Raw genomic sequence first — 18,753 nt, 5'->3', positions numbered from 1 at the left:
CTGGGATACGGGAACAGCTGAACTCCCCTCACCAAAAAAAGGGGGATTTAAAGTAAAGCAGTTTTATTCCAGGTACTCAGCTGTGATTCAGACACCCCGGCGCTGCCCCCACTCTGAGGGCAGTGAGCCCCTGAGTGTGGCACTCCACAAAACTTACAAAATGACCTCAAAATTATCCCACAGGACTCGTGTGGCACCAGGACTCAATAGATTTTTGTTTGGCTCCTGGCACTGCTCAGTGCAGGTTTGGACTGGGACGAGTGCCACACCTGGAAAAGATCAGGAGAGGGGAAAATACGGGATCAAACTGCACACACAAAACAATTTTTCTTTTTATTATGAAAACAAAACGAATGCCCCAGGACCAGGGTCCGTGATTACCAGTAACATCAAAGATTACTTTCTAACTCTTTTTTTTTTTTTTTTAAGTCTGTTTTGTTTGAGGCCAGCAATTTGCAATAAACAAGCTAAACTACTTACATTGACTCTTTTGAATAACTGACATTTACAGGAATATACTAGAAATGGCACTAAAAAGTTTTAAGAAAAAGAGTTACGGTAAATTTGCATGCACATCATACAGAAAAGTAACAATTTCTTTTTTTTTCTTTAAATATTAAAAAAAAACCCCAAAATAACAAAACAAAAATACAACAACAAATCTTTCTGGATTGGTTATGCCAGTATCAGGGCTGTGTTCTAAGTGGCCTGTGTCAAATCCTAGCTGGTGGTTTAATTTATTTTTTAAAAATGACATTTTAAAAAGATATGTAAATACCATTTTCTTTACAAAATGCAGCTCGAGCAAGATAATGCTGCTGTGTAAGGAATCCTAAATTTCTCTTTAGTGATGCAGAGCCTGCCCACAGTTAGCCCTAGTGGTAACTGCTCAGGGTTGAGAAGAGACTGAGAATTTAAAATTCAGTACTAAAAAGGTTGTGGTTTGTCTTTGTCATGCCCCGATCCCTGCCCCTCAGCTTCAACCCCAGCTTTAAAAAAAAACATCATTCCTTTCAAAACAAGGAAAAAAAAATTAAAAACTGGTCTAAAAGTCCCCAAAGCAGAGAAAGAACTAGATCAGGTAACTGCAGTCTGCTTCTACCACATGGAGAACAGGGAAGAGACCTCAGGGGGAACTCGGCTGTGCATTTCCACACACACAGTGCTGGGTGTGTTTGGGGGATCACCACCCTCCCAGCAGTGCCACAGTCCTGAAACATCACTCCTACAGTTACAAACCCTGGGGGTAGGCAAGGTTCAAACCACATCAGTACAAAAATTGCAGTGATTTTTGTGTGTAGACGACACATTTGGTGTGCAGAGAGCTGTTGGAGCCGAGAGATTCCTTCGGTCGATGGGTCAGGGCCTGAGCCCCCAGGATGGGGATCTCCCTCTGGTCCCACTGAGCCACGAGACAGGCTGAGTTTACAATCAGAGAAAAAGTTCACAAAGTTTTTAAAAGGTGCAGTAATGCTGGTTGATTGAGAAAGGTCTGGTCAGATATTTTGTTAAAACAGGAATTCGTCCGAAAAAGCAGTTTCAATAAAACTCTGTGTGTGTGCATACATATGAAATCATACTGATTTCAGTAAAGTTTCCCCTGGAAAACAAAGTTAAACTTTGTTCATTCAAGAAAAATTCTACCATAAAAATTTTTTTTTCCTTTTTTTTTTTTTTTTTTTTTAATTCTTAAGTTTAAAAATGTTCTTTCAAACGTTGTGTGTTTGATCGTTTCAAAGTTATTTCGTGACATCTGGACTGACGTGTCATGCAATAAAACCCAGTTAAATAAATGCTCTGTTGGTTCAGTTCCCAACTCATTTAGGGCTGCTGCTACTTACTCTGGACTGGAAACATCTCTCCTGGAGAAACCTGGGTTGTACAAGAGGCACCCCCATGGACATGGTGGGGATAAGGAGCACTACGAACGATCTGAGAATGGAAAAGTGTAAGGACAACGTTTGGAAGTGAAGAGTCATCAATGGATTCCCTGGGTCATGCCAAAATGGATTTCTCCTTGCTCCATTTTGTTGGGAACACCTCACTTCCCATGAAAAGTTTCCCAGTAAGTGGAAGCCCAAGTTGCAGCTGGTGGATCAAAGCTGTGCAGGTGGTTCTTCCCATTCCGTGGTGGCCTTGGCAGGTTGTTTTCCTTGAAAATCCCCAGGCTGGGATGGTTTTCCAGCTCAAACAGGGATCCTCCTCCAGCGCTGAGCCGGTCTCAGGCCGGGCCTTTTCCCATCACTTCACACATGGTTCTCAACCCTCTGGCTCCAACTGATTTTGGTGGGACAGCCCCGTGGCTCCTTGAGGGATGTCTGTGTGTTCCAGGGGTTGTTCCTGACATCAGAGGACGGTGACAGAGCCGCATTCCCAGTTTTTTTGTGGCAGTGATGCTGTTGCCTCCGACGCCAGCTCCGGTTTGTCCCCACCACAGAAGCCGCCACCACAGCTCAGGGTCAAGCATGCAGGAAAAGGTCCCAGGAAGGGAAAACTGGGAGTTTGTTTATCCAAATGCCGTGGCAGTGAATTGGTTGCAATTATTCATTAAAATATTCCTTGGTTTTGATCGTTTGAGTCGCAGGCAACAGGAGAAACACAGGTGAAACCCAACCCCGTTAAAAAGAAACCCAAGCTCTTAATTAGGTGAATATTACATTTCCTCAAAGTAAATTCTGAAAATATATTACCAGGGATCTGTCTGGGGGAAGGATTTATAAGGGCAGAACTTAAAAAAAAAATATCAGAACTGAACTCCATTGTTAATGGGAAAGAAAAATCATGAATTTCAGTAAAAACATTTTTCTTTCAAATGCTCTGGGAAACAATCTCTGGTCACCAGCAGATTTTGAGAGGCAGATGCCCAAGTATCCAGCAAATCACCCTTGGCTGCTGGGCAGTGGGTGACTGGCACTGAGCATGGATGCAGCTGGAAGTGCAAACCTTGGAATGCTAAAACAGGCAGTGATTCCCAGATTCCCAGCACATGGACATCCACCAGAGCCCACAGCCCAGCACAGCATCTCCTGTCCCAGCTCCTGGAGGCTGAGTGTGCAAAGGAAATCTTGTGCTGGCCTTGAGGGTGCTCCAGGGCCACTCACCTGTGGGGAAAATAAAATCTGGAGCAATTTGCACCGCTGGGAGAGCACAGGAAGGTGAATTTTAGGGCTACCCCACAGGAGAGAGGCAGCCTTAGGGGCTGGTGCTGGAGAAGGAAAGGCAGAATTTTCTGTCAAACTCTGTATATTTTTTTTCTTTACAATAAAAAGAATTTACAATAAAACTTCTGCCCCTCTGATTACAAATGTTGTATCTTTATAGAACTGGTGTTTTCCTAACATTGGATTAGAAAAGGATAAAACCCCCATTGTTCCACAAAAAAAAAAAAAGGGGGGGGGGGAGGAAGACCACCGAGAAAATAAAATTGTATCAAAATTGTATGTCTCCAAAATCTGTACAAAATGGGGAAAAAAGGGGACTAGGGTGAAAAGAAGAGGGAAAAAGTATATAAAAATGAACAGACCAAACATGTCAGAGCACCAGACACACAAGAGACTGGACTGTAGCACCTGTAGGTATAAAGTCCAAGGTATATAAATAAATTCATGGATTTTTATTTGCTTTGTTGTTGTTTGTTTGTTTGTTTTAAATCTGGTTCAAACCTCATTAAAAGTCTGCCTGTCTGCTGGCCTGCAGAACCCCAGCTTGGCTTTTGTTAGGTTTTATTACCTTTTAAATGACTGATGGTGTTTAATAAATAAAGTCATGGTATATACATGAAATTAGGGACACTGAAACCAGGGTGTATTGCAGCAGTGCAGGTCAAAAAAATAGCAAGCTTTAAAAAATTAGCTTTTTTTTTTTTCTTCTTCTCCCTCCCCTCTTTTTCCTTTTCATTGAGGTAAAACATTTCAGTGCCTGGAACCTGCACCCTGCCTGACACAGGAGGAGCATCCCCTGTCGAGGAGCTCACTACCAGAACGATGAGGAGAAGGGAGAAAAACAAAGCAAACTCAAAAGCAAGAAGCCCGAACGCACACAAAATCCCTCTCTCCACTTCCCCTGCCAGCTCAGCCTCAGCTGGAGCTCAAGTGCTGCTTTATTTTAAGCCCAGACTGAAGTGTTTGTCATGAAGAAAATCCCGAAGTTGTGCCCAGTAATGGACACATGACTTGTCCTGCTCACTGCAGGGATCACTCCAGGCTCCAGCTGACAACTTCCAGCCAAAAAACTCCTTTCAATTCCATGAAAACTTTCATAGAGAGCGTCCATTTCCTGGAAATTATCTATTTAATGTTAAAAATACCATTCCCAAGAAACTTGAGTGTGTCCCTTGCTCCCTTCTTCCCAATGAATCCCCAGGAAAAGTGAAGCTTTTGAGTGGAAAACCAAGAAATGCAACCACTTCTATTGCTCGTGTGCTTAAAAGTTAAATTCATGCTTCAAGACCTTCCTGAACAGGTGCCTATGCTTCTACCAAGATTTAAAAAAAAAAGCATGTTAGCAATCCACAGTACATGAGAATTTTTTTGGATTTTTTTGTTGTTGTTTTTATGTAAAAAGATGATAGCATCTGACATTTTCATCACACTGTAGACTTGGAGATTAAGAATACTAGTGCTAATAACAAATACACCAACTAGTTCAAAAGCTAACATCTTTCAGATACAGTACCATTTTACAGAGATTTCTTTAAAAAAAGATGGTTTTTACCTTGTGTGAGCCAGGCAGGCTTATTAAAAGAGAATATTCTGGGGAGAGGGAAAGGGCTGGGAGGGAAATGTACTACAAACCTTGCAGAATTTTCTATTTATCTCCTGCTAAGAGCTCAAAGTTCTTCCATTTTCGACCAATTTTCTCCAGATAAAATGTAAATTTTAGAGACTTTATGCAAAGGGAACTATTTGTCATAAAGTCTAGTCACACACACACACTCAAAGATCTTTGACCTATTAAAAGAGAGCCCCTCCCCCCCCACCAACAACAAAAAAAAAAAAAAATGGAAGAGACCTTTTGTAACACTGAGTTAAAAAATAAAATAAAAAACAAGTCAGAGAAAGAGAGAGGGGATAAAACCTGACCACCGTGGCCCGAGAGCAGGGGTTTAAGGAGGGGAAGGGACACTGCAGAGCATGGGGAGGGAGGGGGTGTCCCTTTGGGGTTTGTGTCCGAGTGTCCCCAGCTCATTCCGAGTCGCTGCTGTCCGAGCTGGAGCCGCTGGAGCTGCTGCTCCCGGACTCGGAGGAGCTGCTGCTGCTGAGCCGGGAAGGGCCTCCAGAGGGAGTGGAGCCGGATTTCTCTGCAGGGGAACAAAGCAGGGATGTGGTTACTTGCAAGGAACTGAAACACAGAAGGGTTGCCCACAGCCTTCGTTCCCAATTTGACCCGCAGGGTGACAGGGCTCCTTCGACTGCCAGTGACCATGGAAGTGTGGGATCCACACAGGAGCTCTGCTGTGGGGCAGTGTCCATCTCTGAGCACAGCAAAACCCCCTTGGGAAAGCTGGCAGCAGCTTTGTTTGCTCTGAGGGAACCTTCTGGAGCATCTTGAGCTACGTGGGGGTTTGGGATTTTTGTGACCCCACGTGTGTTAGATGCTCTGTGGTGTGGGCTGCACACCAGGCTAACACAGGGAAGATCCTCCTCCCTCTGAAGGAGGAATTGCCTCCAACACAGCTCCCATTTGCCACCCAGCAGTTTCCACCTGGACATGGACCAAAGCAGTCCCACACAGTAGCTCAGTGCCCAGCAGGAACCCTCTGAGGGTTCCTGTCACAGAACCAAACCCAAGGCAGAGGTTTTGACCCTATGACAAAGTCTGCCCACTTTTGGATACTGTTTTCACATAAAACCAAAGCCATTACCTTTCTTTGCAGGCTTCTTGTTGTTGTTTAGCTGCCCACTGACATCCTGTAACCGTTTTTCTAGTTCTTTCTTCTTTTCCTGAGCTAACTCTTCTTTTGACTTTGCTGCTTGCTTTTTGCCACTGGCAGCTGTGGAGGAGGAAGGCAGAGTTTCTGAAAGTGCAGGGATGCTGGGAAAAAGAGTGGACATCACTATTTTACAGGGCATGTACATCTGTGTGCACACTCTGCAGTGACACTGCCAAGATCCAGTGCTCACACAGCAACTACACATCCCAGAGAGAAGGCAACACCTGAAGTTGCCTTGCTCATCAAATCACCACCATCCTGTAACATGCAATTTTTTTTAAGAGAGATCTTCTGGAAAGTATTTTAGAAGATAGAAATATCCATGTAATAACCTTGCCATTACAGGTTACTTACCAGCCAGTTATATGGTCAATAATTACAGATTTGCAATTACAGAATTGTTACATGGGTTTTCTGCCCTGTAAAATAAAGTGTCCCATTAAAGGTTGTCAGGAGTAAAGCAGCTGCCATTAAAACTTCTGATCCCCTCACACAAGAATCTACTGCGGTTTATGTTGCTCTAAACAGAAAACAAAACAGAGGCAAATTAAAACCCAACTGAAGCAAAGGCTGGCAGACAACAGGAATGTAACTGCACCAGGATGGAAAGGGTGAGAAGTACCAGCAACACTCCTACTGCCAAGGAAAGGAAATATTCCTCCAAAGGAGGAGTAATTGAACACAGGTGTTGGCCAGGATTGGAAGCACAAAACAGGAGCCAGATATTTTGCCTGATCCAGCAAGGAAATACCTACATTTCTGTGAGCTGTTTTAAAGCAATGATTTAAAAAAAATAAAACCGAAAAAAGAAAAGTAAAGTGCAATCCTAAGAGGGAACACCCAGCACAAGAGCCCAGCCTGACTCAGGCATGCCAGGTTCACAGGGTGGATATCTGAGGTTATCTGTGTTACTCTACACTTTGGTTCCAAAATTAAAGGATGCTTTCTGTTCCTAAGCACTCTGGAAAGTCCTTTCCTGAGATATTCCAACAGTGAAGGATTCAGGGAGGGGAAAAAAAATAAATCAAAGCAAAAAGAAAGGTGAAAGTCTGTATTTTGCTTAGGCCTTCCTGAAAATCCTGTGGGGAAGGAACGGAGGTGGCGTACGAAAGCAGGGAGTAGCTTTTGTGTCAATCTTAAAAGCAAAACTCCCTTAACCAAGAGAGCCAGGAGCATTTCAGGTAGGTGATCCTCTTGCTGTCCAGATGGAGCTAAACTCCCAAGGAGCTGCAAGAATTTGCTTTGTGGACAAGGCACGAAGTGTGTCCCACACCGAACCACACACTCAGCAGCAGACTGACATTCATCCTCTGATCTGACAGAGGGTGAGGGCAACGTGGTGACCAGGCCATGCAGGATGAACAGTTTTGGGGTGAATAAACAGCTCAGACACACCCAGAATCCACAGGTAACCTTGTGCAAATCATTTATTGCCTTGGTGGTTTGGATCCCAACCACGTTTTTTTGTTTCCTTCCTAATTAGATGCTAAACTATTCAGGATAAGAAACTGATCCTTCCAGATGTGGGCACATAACACCTGACACAATGAGACTGAAACCTTTACAGGGCCTTCCAGAGCCTGGGTAAGTAACAAAGGCATCCCACAGGTCTTGCAGAGGAGCACATTGACTCTCCAGGTCTCTGCAGCAGGACACCATGGGAAGAAAGAACAGAGAAAAAATAGAAAGTTTCTGTACATTTCCTTGGGAGAAAAGAATCTCTAAAAATTCCTGTCATCACATAGCCAACAGGTGGGTAAGAGAACCTCAATACACATGCCCTGACTCCACAGCTGAGCCCCAGAGCTGCTGGGGGGAACACGTGCCCCGGGAGGGTAACTTACAAAATGGTTTCCTTTGTTTTTTCTGTAAACAAGATTTCACGTATCTCTCCAGTTCTCGTAACGTTGTGGGCTTCAAGGTTTCAAAATCTATTTCAATCTCGTCGGGATTGGAGTCTCTGAGGGAAGGCTCCCGGGACTGGATGATGTGAACCACCCTGCCCAGCTTCTCCCCGGGCAGGCGGTTGATGTCCAGGCTGAGCTGTCGTTTCTCATCATAAGTCATGGGCAGCCCTTCCTCCTCCTCATCCGAGTCGTAGGTTGCAGATGCCTGCTTGCCTCCTTTCTTGGGCTGCCTGGGGAGGTTGTCAAGCATGAAAACATTCATGGGGACACAGCAATGAATTCTTTTTTTCCCCCCAACTCCCTTGTAACAAACATCCCCATGCTCTTGGCTTTGAAGCTCTCGTCAGATGGCTGGAACAGCATCACAAGTGCTGAAAAAGTTCAGCAGCCTGAGATCAGCTGTTGTGTTCCTGTTATATTTTAGCCCTGTGAAGTGTGACAACAAGCCCAAGAAGCAGCAGGGGGGCAGCTATGAAATGGCACATTCTTGGTGGCTGCACAAAAGGCAGCCCCCAAAACCTTATCTGAGAGCAATCAGGCAGGGATTCAAAGAGCTGGACACTGAAAACATGATGGTTGCACTGCCAGCTCCAAGTTGAAGACTCCCTGGAGCTGTCTGGGAATGGGAACAGTATTCAGCAGCAAATTAACTACTACTGAGCTTCCCCAGGAATTAAGGACAAGGCTGGAAGCCCCTGGCTGTCCCCTCAAGGCACCTTGTGGAAGGCTGGCTCTCACCTGTTAGCTGTGGTTGTGCTGTTTGCTTTCTTAGCTGGGGCTTTCTTCTGTTGCGTTTGTTTTGGTGGTTGAGCCACCTTGGGTTTCTTCTCCTCCTCGGCTTTTACTTTGTGCTTTTCCTTTTCCTTCTCTTTATCTTTCTTTTTCTTCTCTTTCTCCTTCTTCTCTTTTTTTTTCTTTGGTTTGTTCACTGGCGCTTGGGACAGTGCAGCCAGCTGCTCGTGGACGGCTTTCAGCTGGGGGGAAACAGGGGAAAATCCATCAAGGCAAGGTAACTGATGCCTCCACAAATCCTTCCCTCTACATCCCAAGGTGTAAGTATATCCTAAAGTCAAAAATCAATCATATTTTGGGATCCCAGAAGGAAGTAGAAAGCATCAGCACTGAGAAAAACAATCTTGAGGGAAATTACCATTAGATTAAACACACACTGATGGCACAGCTGAATGCTTTTCCCCTTTAGCAGGGAGTGTTTCCCTGCATCCCAGCCTAGGTGGGATTTTTCAGGACACAATTCCTGCTGCTGTGCTCTGTCTAATGCACGGGGACACAGCTGGGATGGGGCAGTACCTGCTCCTGGAGCTCGGCCAGCCGAGTCGCCCGCTCCTCCTCAGAGTCGGAGCTGTCGGAGTCGGAGGAGCTCTCCTCGCTGCTGTGGCTGCTCTCTGTGCTTTTGCTCACCACTGGGGCTGTTGGGGGAGGTGGAGGGGGGGCCTCTGCAGGCTCATCGGGCATTTTTGCAAACCTCATCTCAAAGACATCCTGCAAAAAAGGAGGAAAAAAATGGGTGACCAAAGGAGCCTCGGCCGCAAACAGCTCACTCTGGTCTCTTAAATACATCAGGGGCAGGGTCTTTGTGCACTACAAGTAAATAATAATATACAGAATATCTGGAAAGCCCGAGAAAATTCCCCCTTGACTTTAACAGCAAGGATTATAGTATTTTAGGAGCTGAACATGGCATTGGGCCCACGGCATGTGAAGAGCACAACAGTCCTGCAGAGAGCACGAGGCTCCTGCCAAGGGCTGAAGGAGTCTCCCTTGTTGGTGCCAAGAGCAGATCCGCACCCGGATCTCACCTTGTACCTGAACTAAACACACTCTGGAAGATGCATTTGCCAACACCTTTACCTGGAGCTTCCTGGCCATGGCCACCACCTCGTGGTCTGGAGGATTGTACTTGTAACAATTAGAGAACATTAACCGAATATCTGCTGCAAAACCTTGTGCATCCTGGTATTCCCGACTGTCCATTTTTTTCTGCAAACAAACAAGCCAAAGGGAAAGGGGGGAAAAAAAAAAGCCATAAGCAAAAGGCATTTGTAGCAACTGCATGGAGGACATGTGAACCTCAGAGACAGGACAGCCTCAAAAATCCCATCTAGGAGAATGGAAGTTTGATTAGGGTTATTGGTTCCTAAATAACATTAGAGTTCCTACTTTGTAAAACAGGCAAATAAATGCCAGGCAACCAAAGAAGTTGATATTTCATAGCAGTTTAAACACTAAGATTCTAAATTGAACTTGTTTTCTAAGTAGTAAAATATAAATCTGTCAGGGTCCACATTCTACCAGAAAACGTTGAAAAATCATTAGAAAAATCATTTAGAAAAATGGATCAGGAGCTAATAGAAACAAGGGTCGTGGTTTGAAAGGGCAAGACTCAACAAGCCAGTTACAATTACAGCAGTACCTTAAGTGTGTATTTCTACAAATGCTTGGATATATTTGCCTTGTAAATCTGAAAGGGCAGAAAAGATCATGAAAATCTGACTTGCTGCTAACAGGGGGCAGGAGGTTTGCTCAGCAATTCCTACAGCAAAATAGGCATTTACAGTTAAACTACAACTCCCACTCTCAATTTAGAAGTCCAACTGATAGAAATGGATACAGAATTCACCCTTTATGAACCTACTCATAATGTTATTTCCTAGAGTAGTGAGAATAAATATCAAATATTTGTACCTTGCTCCTTTCTCTTATTTTTCAGCTCTCACTTCCATCCATTTCTTTTGCTGTTTGGGACTGAATGATTTGGGTTTAGAGAGCAGTTTATAGCATTCCCAGCACTTAATTGATTTTATGCATATATTACTACTATGTATAAAACCTTAGCTCCAATTACTCCTGCTGAAAGGAAAGAGAAGCTAACACTACATTTCATTTGCATTTAAAAGACCTGGGTTTAAAGAAATTCTCTATTTGCCAAGTGCTTACAGGCCTCCCTTTTGTGTGTCTTGGGCACCTGTATCCCCAGAGAAGAGAAGGGTTGACTGGCAGACAGGCAGGGGACATGATGGGGACAGACACCCCCCATCCCAGCAGCAGTCAGGGATGCTCAGGGTCTGTCACCCACCCCTAACACCAGCAAAATTCCCCTTTGTTCATGGAACTACAGAAATCTCACAGCTGTGATAGACCTTGGAACTGTCTTGAAACACTGCAATGACTCCTGGAGCTGTTTGTGTTGTGAAAAGGGCAGAATTTCACCTCCAGGGACACAGCTTCTGAGGGACCTGATGCAGGGTGGTGATGTCCCTGCAGCCTTGCTCCCTGCTGTGCTGCAGACAGACATCTGTCAAACTTTTTGTCAGGAGACAGTCTGGGAGCCACAGCACAAAGGCAGAAAGGGAAATAGGTTTTGGTGCTCCTGTCTGAAAAGCCTCTCAGGCCAATGCCAAAGCAAAACATATGTTGAAACCAAAGGGCCCGTTTATTTTAAAATACATCTTACTGCATGAAAGGCCTTTTTATATTTGTTTGGCATACTCAGGGCCTGATTACTGCCTATGAAATACATTCCAATGTCTGAGGCTTTGCTTTTCATCCAAACTCAACAGTTTTCTAGCCCAACAGTTTTAATCCGCGGATTTTTGTTTTGTTTTCTTATAAAGAATAATTAGCTTAACAAAAGAAAGAAAAGCACTTTAAATCGGTGGGCTGGAATATCTTTGGTTACAAATACACTTAGACATATCCAGCTGCTTTAAAAAAAAAAGTGATTACATTTACAACTGCAAATCAGGAGTCAGACAGGTGGGGCTGGCAGAGGTGCAGGCAGGCCAGCTCGCCCATCCTCTGTCCCACACACAGCATTTACCCACAGCAATCTCATTTTCCCCCTCAATCAATTGTTTAATCATCTTTAATGTTCAGAAATTTGTTTCCTCATGTCTAACGTGCCTCCAGCTCTAAGGTGAGTCTTTTCTTTGCCTCCTCTCTGGGCAGGACACAAAGAATGTTCCTCACTTTTAAGACCCTGGACTCAGCTGCTCTGAAACTACAGCAGTTCACTGCAGGAAAATTAAGGGGTGAGCACAGTTACATCCCTGGAGGAAGTGCTTTATTCCAAAAGCAACCACCTTGTGGAAATCCTTTTGTACAGCAAGGCCTGTTGCTTGCTCACCACAGAGTAAAACAAAGGCAGAGACATCCATGTCACTGCTGGGACCTGGCAGCCAGAGGATGGAGCAGGAGAAGAGGTGCTCCAGGTTCCCCCAAGTCCTGCCTCCCCAGCACCACAGAGTGGGACAGGGATGTTCTGCACGTGGTCCCTGCCTGCCTGGGGACAGGGCAGCAGCAGCTCCAGCCTCAGTGCATCCCACTCCTCACAGGGAATTACAGCTGCTGCCTCCCTCTCTCCTCATACTTCCATCCTTTCCTACTCCAAGCAGTTCTGCTCTTTCCCTCTCTGTGATAAAGAGAACTGAGGTGGAGATGAACTCACAGATCCTGTCCCTTCAGCTGTTCCCACTCTCAGTCCTAGCTCCAGCACAAAATTCCAGCACATCCCTTTGCTCCCGGCTGCAACAAGCTCAGTTACAGCCCCTCCGTCTCACCTGCCCCAGGCACAGTCACAACAGCCAACCTGCCTCCTCCACCACACACAGAGAAAACAACCTCCAAATCCTCCTGGAGACACCTCTGCCAGGGAAAAAATGCTCCTGGATGTGAAGGATATTCTCAGAGGAAAATAAAACCTAACATAGCAACAGAAGCAAAGAGACAGGATGTGTTATAGCTGCAGCAATGCCTGTGTTTTACTTTCTCACACAATCCCTCCCTGGTTAGTTTGGAGGCCATTAGTTGTGCTGCTTTATCACAGCCATTGTCACTTGGGCAGAATTAAATCTAAAAACCTTTCAGAGCCACAGAGGAAGTCCCTGACGCTGGAAAATGACACTGCCTGCAAATGGCAGGTTTCTGTTCCACGCAGTGAACATATTATGGGCTGCATCTCTGAGAAGTCACACTACGATCTACAGGCCAAGAGCAATGACAATAAAACACTCCATAAAAAACCAATACCAGACAGCACTTCAAACAGCTTTATTAAGAAAAATACTACCACGTGGAATGAGAAACCCAGAGTCTTTAGGTGTAAAAGACTCCACTGGGTTTGCCATCAACCTGTCTCCAATTTTCTGCCCTGCACTAGTCAGGTGAAGAGGGAGGATATCACCTGCACTTGCCTGAAAAGGGCAGAGGTGTACAATTTTAAAAGAATGAAGTGAGGACTATAAAGAGATTTAAGTATGAAGGAGTCACCAACCCAAGAAATCACAGCTTTGCACTTAGATTTTTCAGAACACAGCACAAGGATCTCTTGCAATAAGAAATCACCTAAGCACAGATGGAAATACCAGCCTTGAGAGGGACAGGATTTCACTCTCTCCATCTCTAATCTTCCTGCAGTCACCTGGGACTTCATCTAGCAGGCTGCAGATATCTCTGGAGACCCACAGCATCCCTGGGATGGATGCATGGCACATCAGAGTGCAACATGCTACTCCCAGGTACCACATAGGATCTTGCCAAGGAATATGACAGGAATCACAACCACAGCTGCCCTTTTGTCACCCGGGTATTCAGACAACCCCAGGCACTGGCTCAGCTGGCAGTAAAACCCTTCTGGAAATGCCAGTGAAAGCCAGCAACATCTTCACCTCCTGCACATCACATCTCCCCTCCACCAACACAGATTCGAGTGCCTGGCTCACAAGCAGAAGATGGGAACTACAAAGACATGGCTTTGCTTCACGGAGGGATTCAGCAAACCTCCAAACCAACTGGGAAAAACAAGAATACTGGACCATACAAAGCTAAACTCTTGAGAAGCTAAGCATGAACCACAAAACCATCATACATCTCCCTGAGTACCATCACATTCCAGCTGGAATTACTCAGTGTAAGCCTATCTGCCACCGCCACCAAGTAGGTAGGCAGCAGCTTCTGGAAATGGGATATTATCAACTGAATCCTGTGAAATAAAGCACCTCTTCAGAGTGCAACAGAGTGCCAAGAACACCAGTTAAACAGCTGGACTACCCACAGAGAGGAGAGGATGCCATTGTACATCTGCTTTGCAGGGCAGAAAAAAAAAGCTGCCCCAGGTTATGGCAAAAAAAGGAAGAGGGGACGGAAACAAAACATAAAAATATCCACTTGATATCCAAAAAGGTTCAGTTTCCACCCTTTCCCCTTCCCCCTCCCCCAGAAGGAGCCAGTCCTCTGCAACCAGAGGGACCCCCAGCAAAAAGAGGTGGTAAATGAGGACGTACTTTCACAGTACTGAGATCCATGGGGTGCTTGATAATATCATGATAGTCATGTAATTCCAAGGCCTCAGCATCCACGGGCTTGTAAAAGGGCCATGCATAGGCTGCGTGCTTCTTGGAGAGCATCTCCTTGAGGATGCTGTCACAGTACTTGAGGTGCTCAGAGAGTTTGCCCTTCTTCCCTGCGTGCTGTGGGACCTCTCCATCTTCCAGGTCTTTCTTTGGTGGTTTGATGGGGCGGCCACCGCTCTCCCTGCGCGCGATGATTTTGGCCTGTTTGGGGTCCGAGAGGGGCGTGGGGGACTCGCTCCTGCTGGCAGTGATGGCAGAGGTGGTGGGGGTGGTGGTGTCTGCTTTCCGCTTCACTCCCTTTTTCTGAAACAGCAGAGGGACAGGCTCTGTGAGTGCGTGCCCAGTTCTCAGCCAGCAGAAACCCTAGCACAGCTCATCCTTAGTTTTGCCTGACCTCTGACAGAAAAAAACCCCACTTATTTTACCGGGATAAATGGGATTTGTGACTAGAGGCTCCAACACACAATGGCTACAATGCTGCACGTCACCTGAGCCACAGTAAGCAACCATTTGCACGTCTCCAACCCATGCCCAACCATGCTGCAAAATGTGTTATTTCCCTGAGAGGGAAGCCAGGACTCTTACCTCGTGTTTGCCAAGGGAAAGGAGGGCGCCCAGTCGATTACTGCAGCTCAGCTGATGCATCGGGACTGAGCAAGTGTCAGTAACTTAACCACATGGCTGAGTCCCCAGTGGCAGGATCAGGCTATAAGTTCTGAACCAAAGCATATTAATCACCAAAGACCCGTGAGCCCTCACTCCCCTGTATTTAGTGGGTGTGCAAAGGTAGATTTTGCCTTAAGCAAACAAACCCTCTCACATAAATTCAAGCTGTGACTGTCCAGTCAGCTCGCTCGTGCTCCTTATTTCTCTGGAGAGGGAGACAGGGGGAAAAAGTTCCTTAGAGAAATCTAAGGGAAATCTTAAGTAAATGCCAAGCAGAATTAATTTTGCACTGTGTATTTGGCAAACTCACTTCTGGGTTCATCCTTGAGTTTTAAAATGAAATTGATTCTCGGAAGCAAGTTATTTGGACAGAAACTGAAACATGAGACAGGTTTCTGAGCCTCGAGGACAGCTTAGCTGCAAGATCTGACTCACGATTTCTCTAGCAATTCTCAAACAATTGGGTTAAAAAGCAAAACAATTCTGTGCCTCTGCTGGTCCAAGCAAACTCACAACCAATACTGTTGTAGTTAATTCCACAGTTTAGATTTTTAAAAAAACCAGCTTTCTCTGAGCTTTGCTTTCATCATTTTTAAAGCAATACACAGCTTGCTAAGAAAATTTCAATTATTTAGGTAGCATTTCCATTTACCCATAAACTAACATAATAAACAGCAAAACATCAGTGACAACTCCCAAAAGATTACTCAGTAAGGAAGACAGAACTAATGCACCCAAAACCTGCAGGCAACATCAGTCTCCTCCAACTGGAGTGACAGGCTTGTCTTGAACTGGTTTAAAGCAGAGAGGAACATTCCTAATGCTGGAGCCTCAAAACCTTAAAGGAACAGCCCCAGTAAAATCAGCTGTCAGAGAGGGAAGAGATGCTTTGAGCTATTTGGTGTAAAATGGGGGGAATTCCAACAGCCCCAGAGTAGCAGCACAGGGGAACGCTACAAAAGGAGAGGTTGGAACTGAGCTGAAGCAAACACAGGTGACATCACCTCATCTGGAGTGTGTGAAAACCGGCAAAATTGTTCTCAACCCTCTCCAACTCCACAGCCAGCGACGAAAGCAGGAACGCGCGGAGCCAGCAGTGAGGGCTGGCAGCCCAGCCCCGCTCAGCAGAGGAAGGGGCTGCCCGGATTTACCTTGACGACCGGGGGCGTGGGAGGCACCACGGGCATGATCGGAGCGGCGGGCGGCGGCGGGGCGGCGGCGGCAGGGGCGGCGACAGGCGGGACGGTCGCGGTGATGGTTGGCACGGGGGTGGCAGCGATGACGGGCGTCTGAGACACGGCTGGAGGGACGTTCTGGAACGGGGCCGGCGGGGACACGGAAGACACGGCCACGGCTTGCTGCGCTCCTTTCAAACGAGAGGGGAAAGGCGCTGGTGGTTAGAGCTGGGAGCGAGCTGGGAGCAAACTGATGCTGAAGGGCTCCCAGGCCAGGGCCACGGGGAGAGCACAAAGGACACGGTGTGATTTGCTCGGTGCTGTTACCCAGGGTGCAACAAAAATGAGGAATCTCTGATCTAAGTCCTTGCACCACGAGTTTAGGTCAGCCACATGCAAAATAATTCCAGGTTTTCACGTGGAGTGTGTGTTGCTCTGGGACAGTCTTCACCTCTCTGATGCTCCCAGAGCTGCACTGAGCTCAGCAAAAGAGCAGGAGCTCAAGGAGATGGGACAGTGGAAGGTGTTCATACCATGCAAATGGCAACAACCACTGCCCTAAGGCACCTGAACACCCAGGAGTCCAAAGCACTCCAGATTTGCCACAAGTGCAAAGGGGGGATTCTTGGGGTTGTCCTGTTCAGGGACAGGAGTTGGGCTCAATGATTCCTGTGGGTCCCTTCCAACTCCATATTTTATGATTCTGTGACTCTCAGTAGAGCTTAAGTCTCCTGATGGCCTCAATGTCTGTGATGCTACACCTGCACTGCTAGAAACCTGCCTACTGGTGTAACATTAAAGGGAGACAAACCTACTACCCAATAACCAGAGCAGCAGTCCTTTTTCTATGTTTTATCAAAGGATGTTGAAAAGATACATCATTATTAATTTCTCTGAGCTTGGATAGAGTTATAGCCCCATTTAGCACCTGAAATGTGGGAAAACAGAGGAACAATTGACTTTCCCAGAGCAACAATCAGACCTTGTTTAGAGAAAAAAAAACAACCCTGCAATCATTTAACTCAGCCCACACAAGCTCCTTTATGAACTGTTTTAGCATACTTGGACATTTTAGTCCTAAATCCATTTACAATCAGTTCTAGGTAAGCTGAACTAAACTTAGTTTCCACTGATATGCAATGGTCTACATAGCCTTTTGCAATGGCTTAATAAATCCTTTAATTCTATGATGTTGTAACCATGCATGCAAAAGAAAAGTATACAGGGTTTAGGGGATTAGCAAAATTTGAGTCCAAGTCTCTGCTGTGTCAGATTTCTGCCAGGACCCAGGGTGAGCTGTATAAACCCGAATCTGTAAAGACTTTCCATGCCATGGTCTGGCACTGGCAGCAAACTGGCATTTCTGACTACCTTGTCTTTTCTTGCCTTGGTTTCTTCTTTGCATAGAGAAGCAACAGCACTGCCCTCCCTCACTGAAGTGCTGCATGGATGGGCAAGGCACAGACGGCAAGATCTGTGTGGCAAATGCAGAGTGGCCTTGAGACAGACGAGCCCTGAAACCCTGAGTGAACATCACCCAGGCATCTCACACCTTCCTCCTCACGGCTTTAACTGTGAGACCACGCTCTCCCTTCCCAGCCTCTTCACCATCTGAAAAGTCCAGCAGCTTGGAAGGTGGGTCAGGCCTCGGGAACAGCTCCCAACATTCCCTGTCCCTGGATGGGGTCCGTACCTGCGCTCTGTGTGCCCGCTGAGGGTTTGCGACCTTTGCCTTTAGGAACTGGGGGTAGCAATTCCACCTCCTCCTGAGGCATCTGGGCAACCTTCTGCAGAAATATCTTCTCCAGGGCTTGGGCCATGAGAACAATGTCATCTGTGGGCTGCACAAAGAAGAATATGAGCCTTTGTTGTATCATTCATGTATCTGAAGCAGCAAGGTTGAAGATCAGGCTTAGAAAACACTGATGCCCTTCAAATAAATTATGATATTCAAACTCTGACAATAAACAGATTAGCTCTTCTCCCTCCCTGCTTGCCACTCTCCTGCTCTAGCATGCAATTATTACAGCTCCTAAGTGTGCTGCATCCAGAGAATTATCAGGACTTCGGTAGGAGCCTGATAAACCAGCATCCTGTGCAGCAGTGTGGAAGCAGCAAACTGGAACGGATGAGCTGTCCTTCCCTGCTTGCCAGCAGGTCTAAGGGAAGAGTCTAAACACACATTCTGTGGCTCAAACTAATTAATTAGTTTATTTCAGCTGTTCTCCAGTCAGGGTCAGTGATGACAAACAACCCAACAAAACAGCAAACAAGCCAAACCCAAAATACTAATAGTAGTAGTAATAATAATAATAAGCAATCTAAATGTGTGTAAGTATGAACATATATATGGACACAGAGTCAAAGGACAGAGTTATGATTCCTGAACTCCTTTCTGCTGCTAACAGATACTATTTAGTGCCAGACAGTAACACACAGCACCAAAGCACCTCCAAACACCTGCAGAGCACTGCATAAAGTACAGCTCGTCCCAGAGAACTCCTAACTGAAAATAAAAGGAGTAAAAACTTGCTGCATAACCCCAGAACAGAAATCTACCTATAATTAAAAGGCATATTTGCCATTTTAACTAGTCTGGGGGAAGAAAGAGGCAGCACAAAGACAGCTTTGTGCATTTCAAGTAACATGGCTGCAATTAGTGGCATTTCAAATTCTTGCAAGGAGGGCCCGGAGCCGACCCCGTT

General features: G+C 45.9%; 1 protein-coding gene across 2 annotated transcripts in view; it reads right to left on the bottom strand.

The window, feature by feature from the left end:
- Positions 1–314: 314 nt before the first annotated feature.
- Positions 315–18,753, bottom strand: part of BRD3 (bromodomain containing 3) — a 44,286-nt gene continuing 25,847 nt past the window's right edge. For both annotated transcript variants that reach the window (XM_032130420.1, XM_032130419.1), the window contains 9 exons: positions 17,742–17,889; positions 16,025–16,239; positions 14,139–14,510; positions 9,709–9,837; positions 9,148–9,339; positions 8,578–8,813; positions 7,777–8,069; positions 5,864–5,992; positions 315–5,299 (listed from right to left, as the gene is read on the bottom strand). In XM_032130420.1, coding sequence (XP_031986311.1) covers positions 5,184–5,299; positions 5,864–5,992; positions 7,777–8,069; positions 8,578–8,813; positions 9,148–9,339; positions 9,709–9,837; positions 14,139–14,510; positions 16,025–16,239; positions 17,742–17,889 — 1,830 coding nt within the window. In that variant the 3' untranslated portion in view covers positions 315–5,183. The remainder of the gene's footprint in view (positions 5,300–5,863; positions 5,993–7,776; positions 8,070–8,577; positions 8,814–9,147; positions 9,340–9,708; positions 9,838–14,138; positions 14,511–16,024; positions 16,240–17,741; positions 17,890–18,753) is intronic.

This window comes from Corvus moneduloides, chromosome 21 (assembly GCF_009650955.1).
Source record: "Corvus moneduloides isolate bCorMon1 chromosome 21, bCorMon1.pri, whole genome shotgun sequence".
Taxonomy (NCBI): Eukaryota; Metazoa; Chordata; class Aves; order Passeriformes; family Corvidae; genus Corvus; species Corvus moneduloides.
Note: the sequence above shows the minus strand (reverse complement) of the source record. Positions and strands in the feature narration are given on the sequence as shown.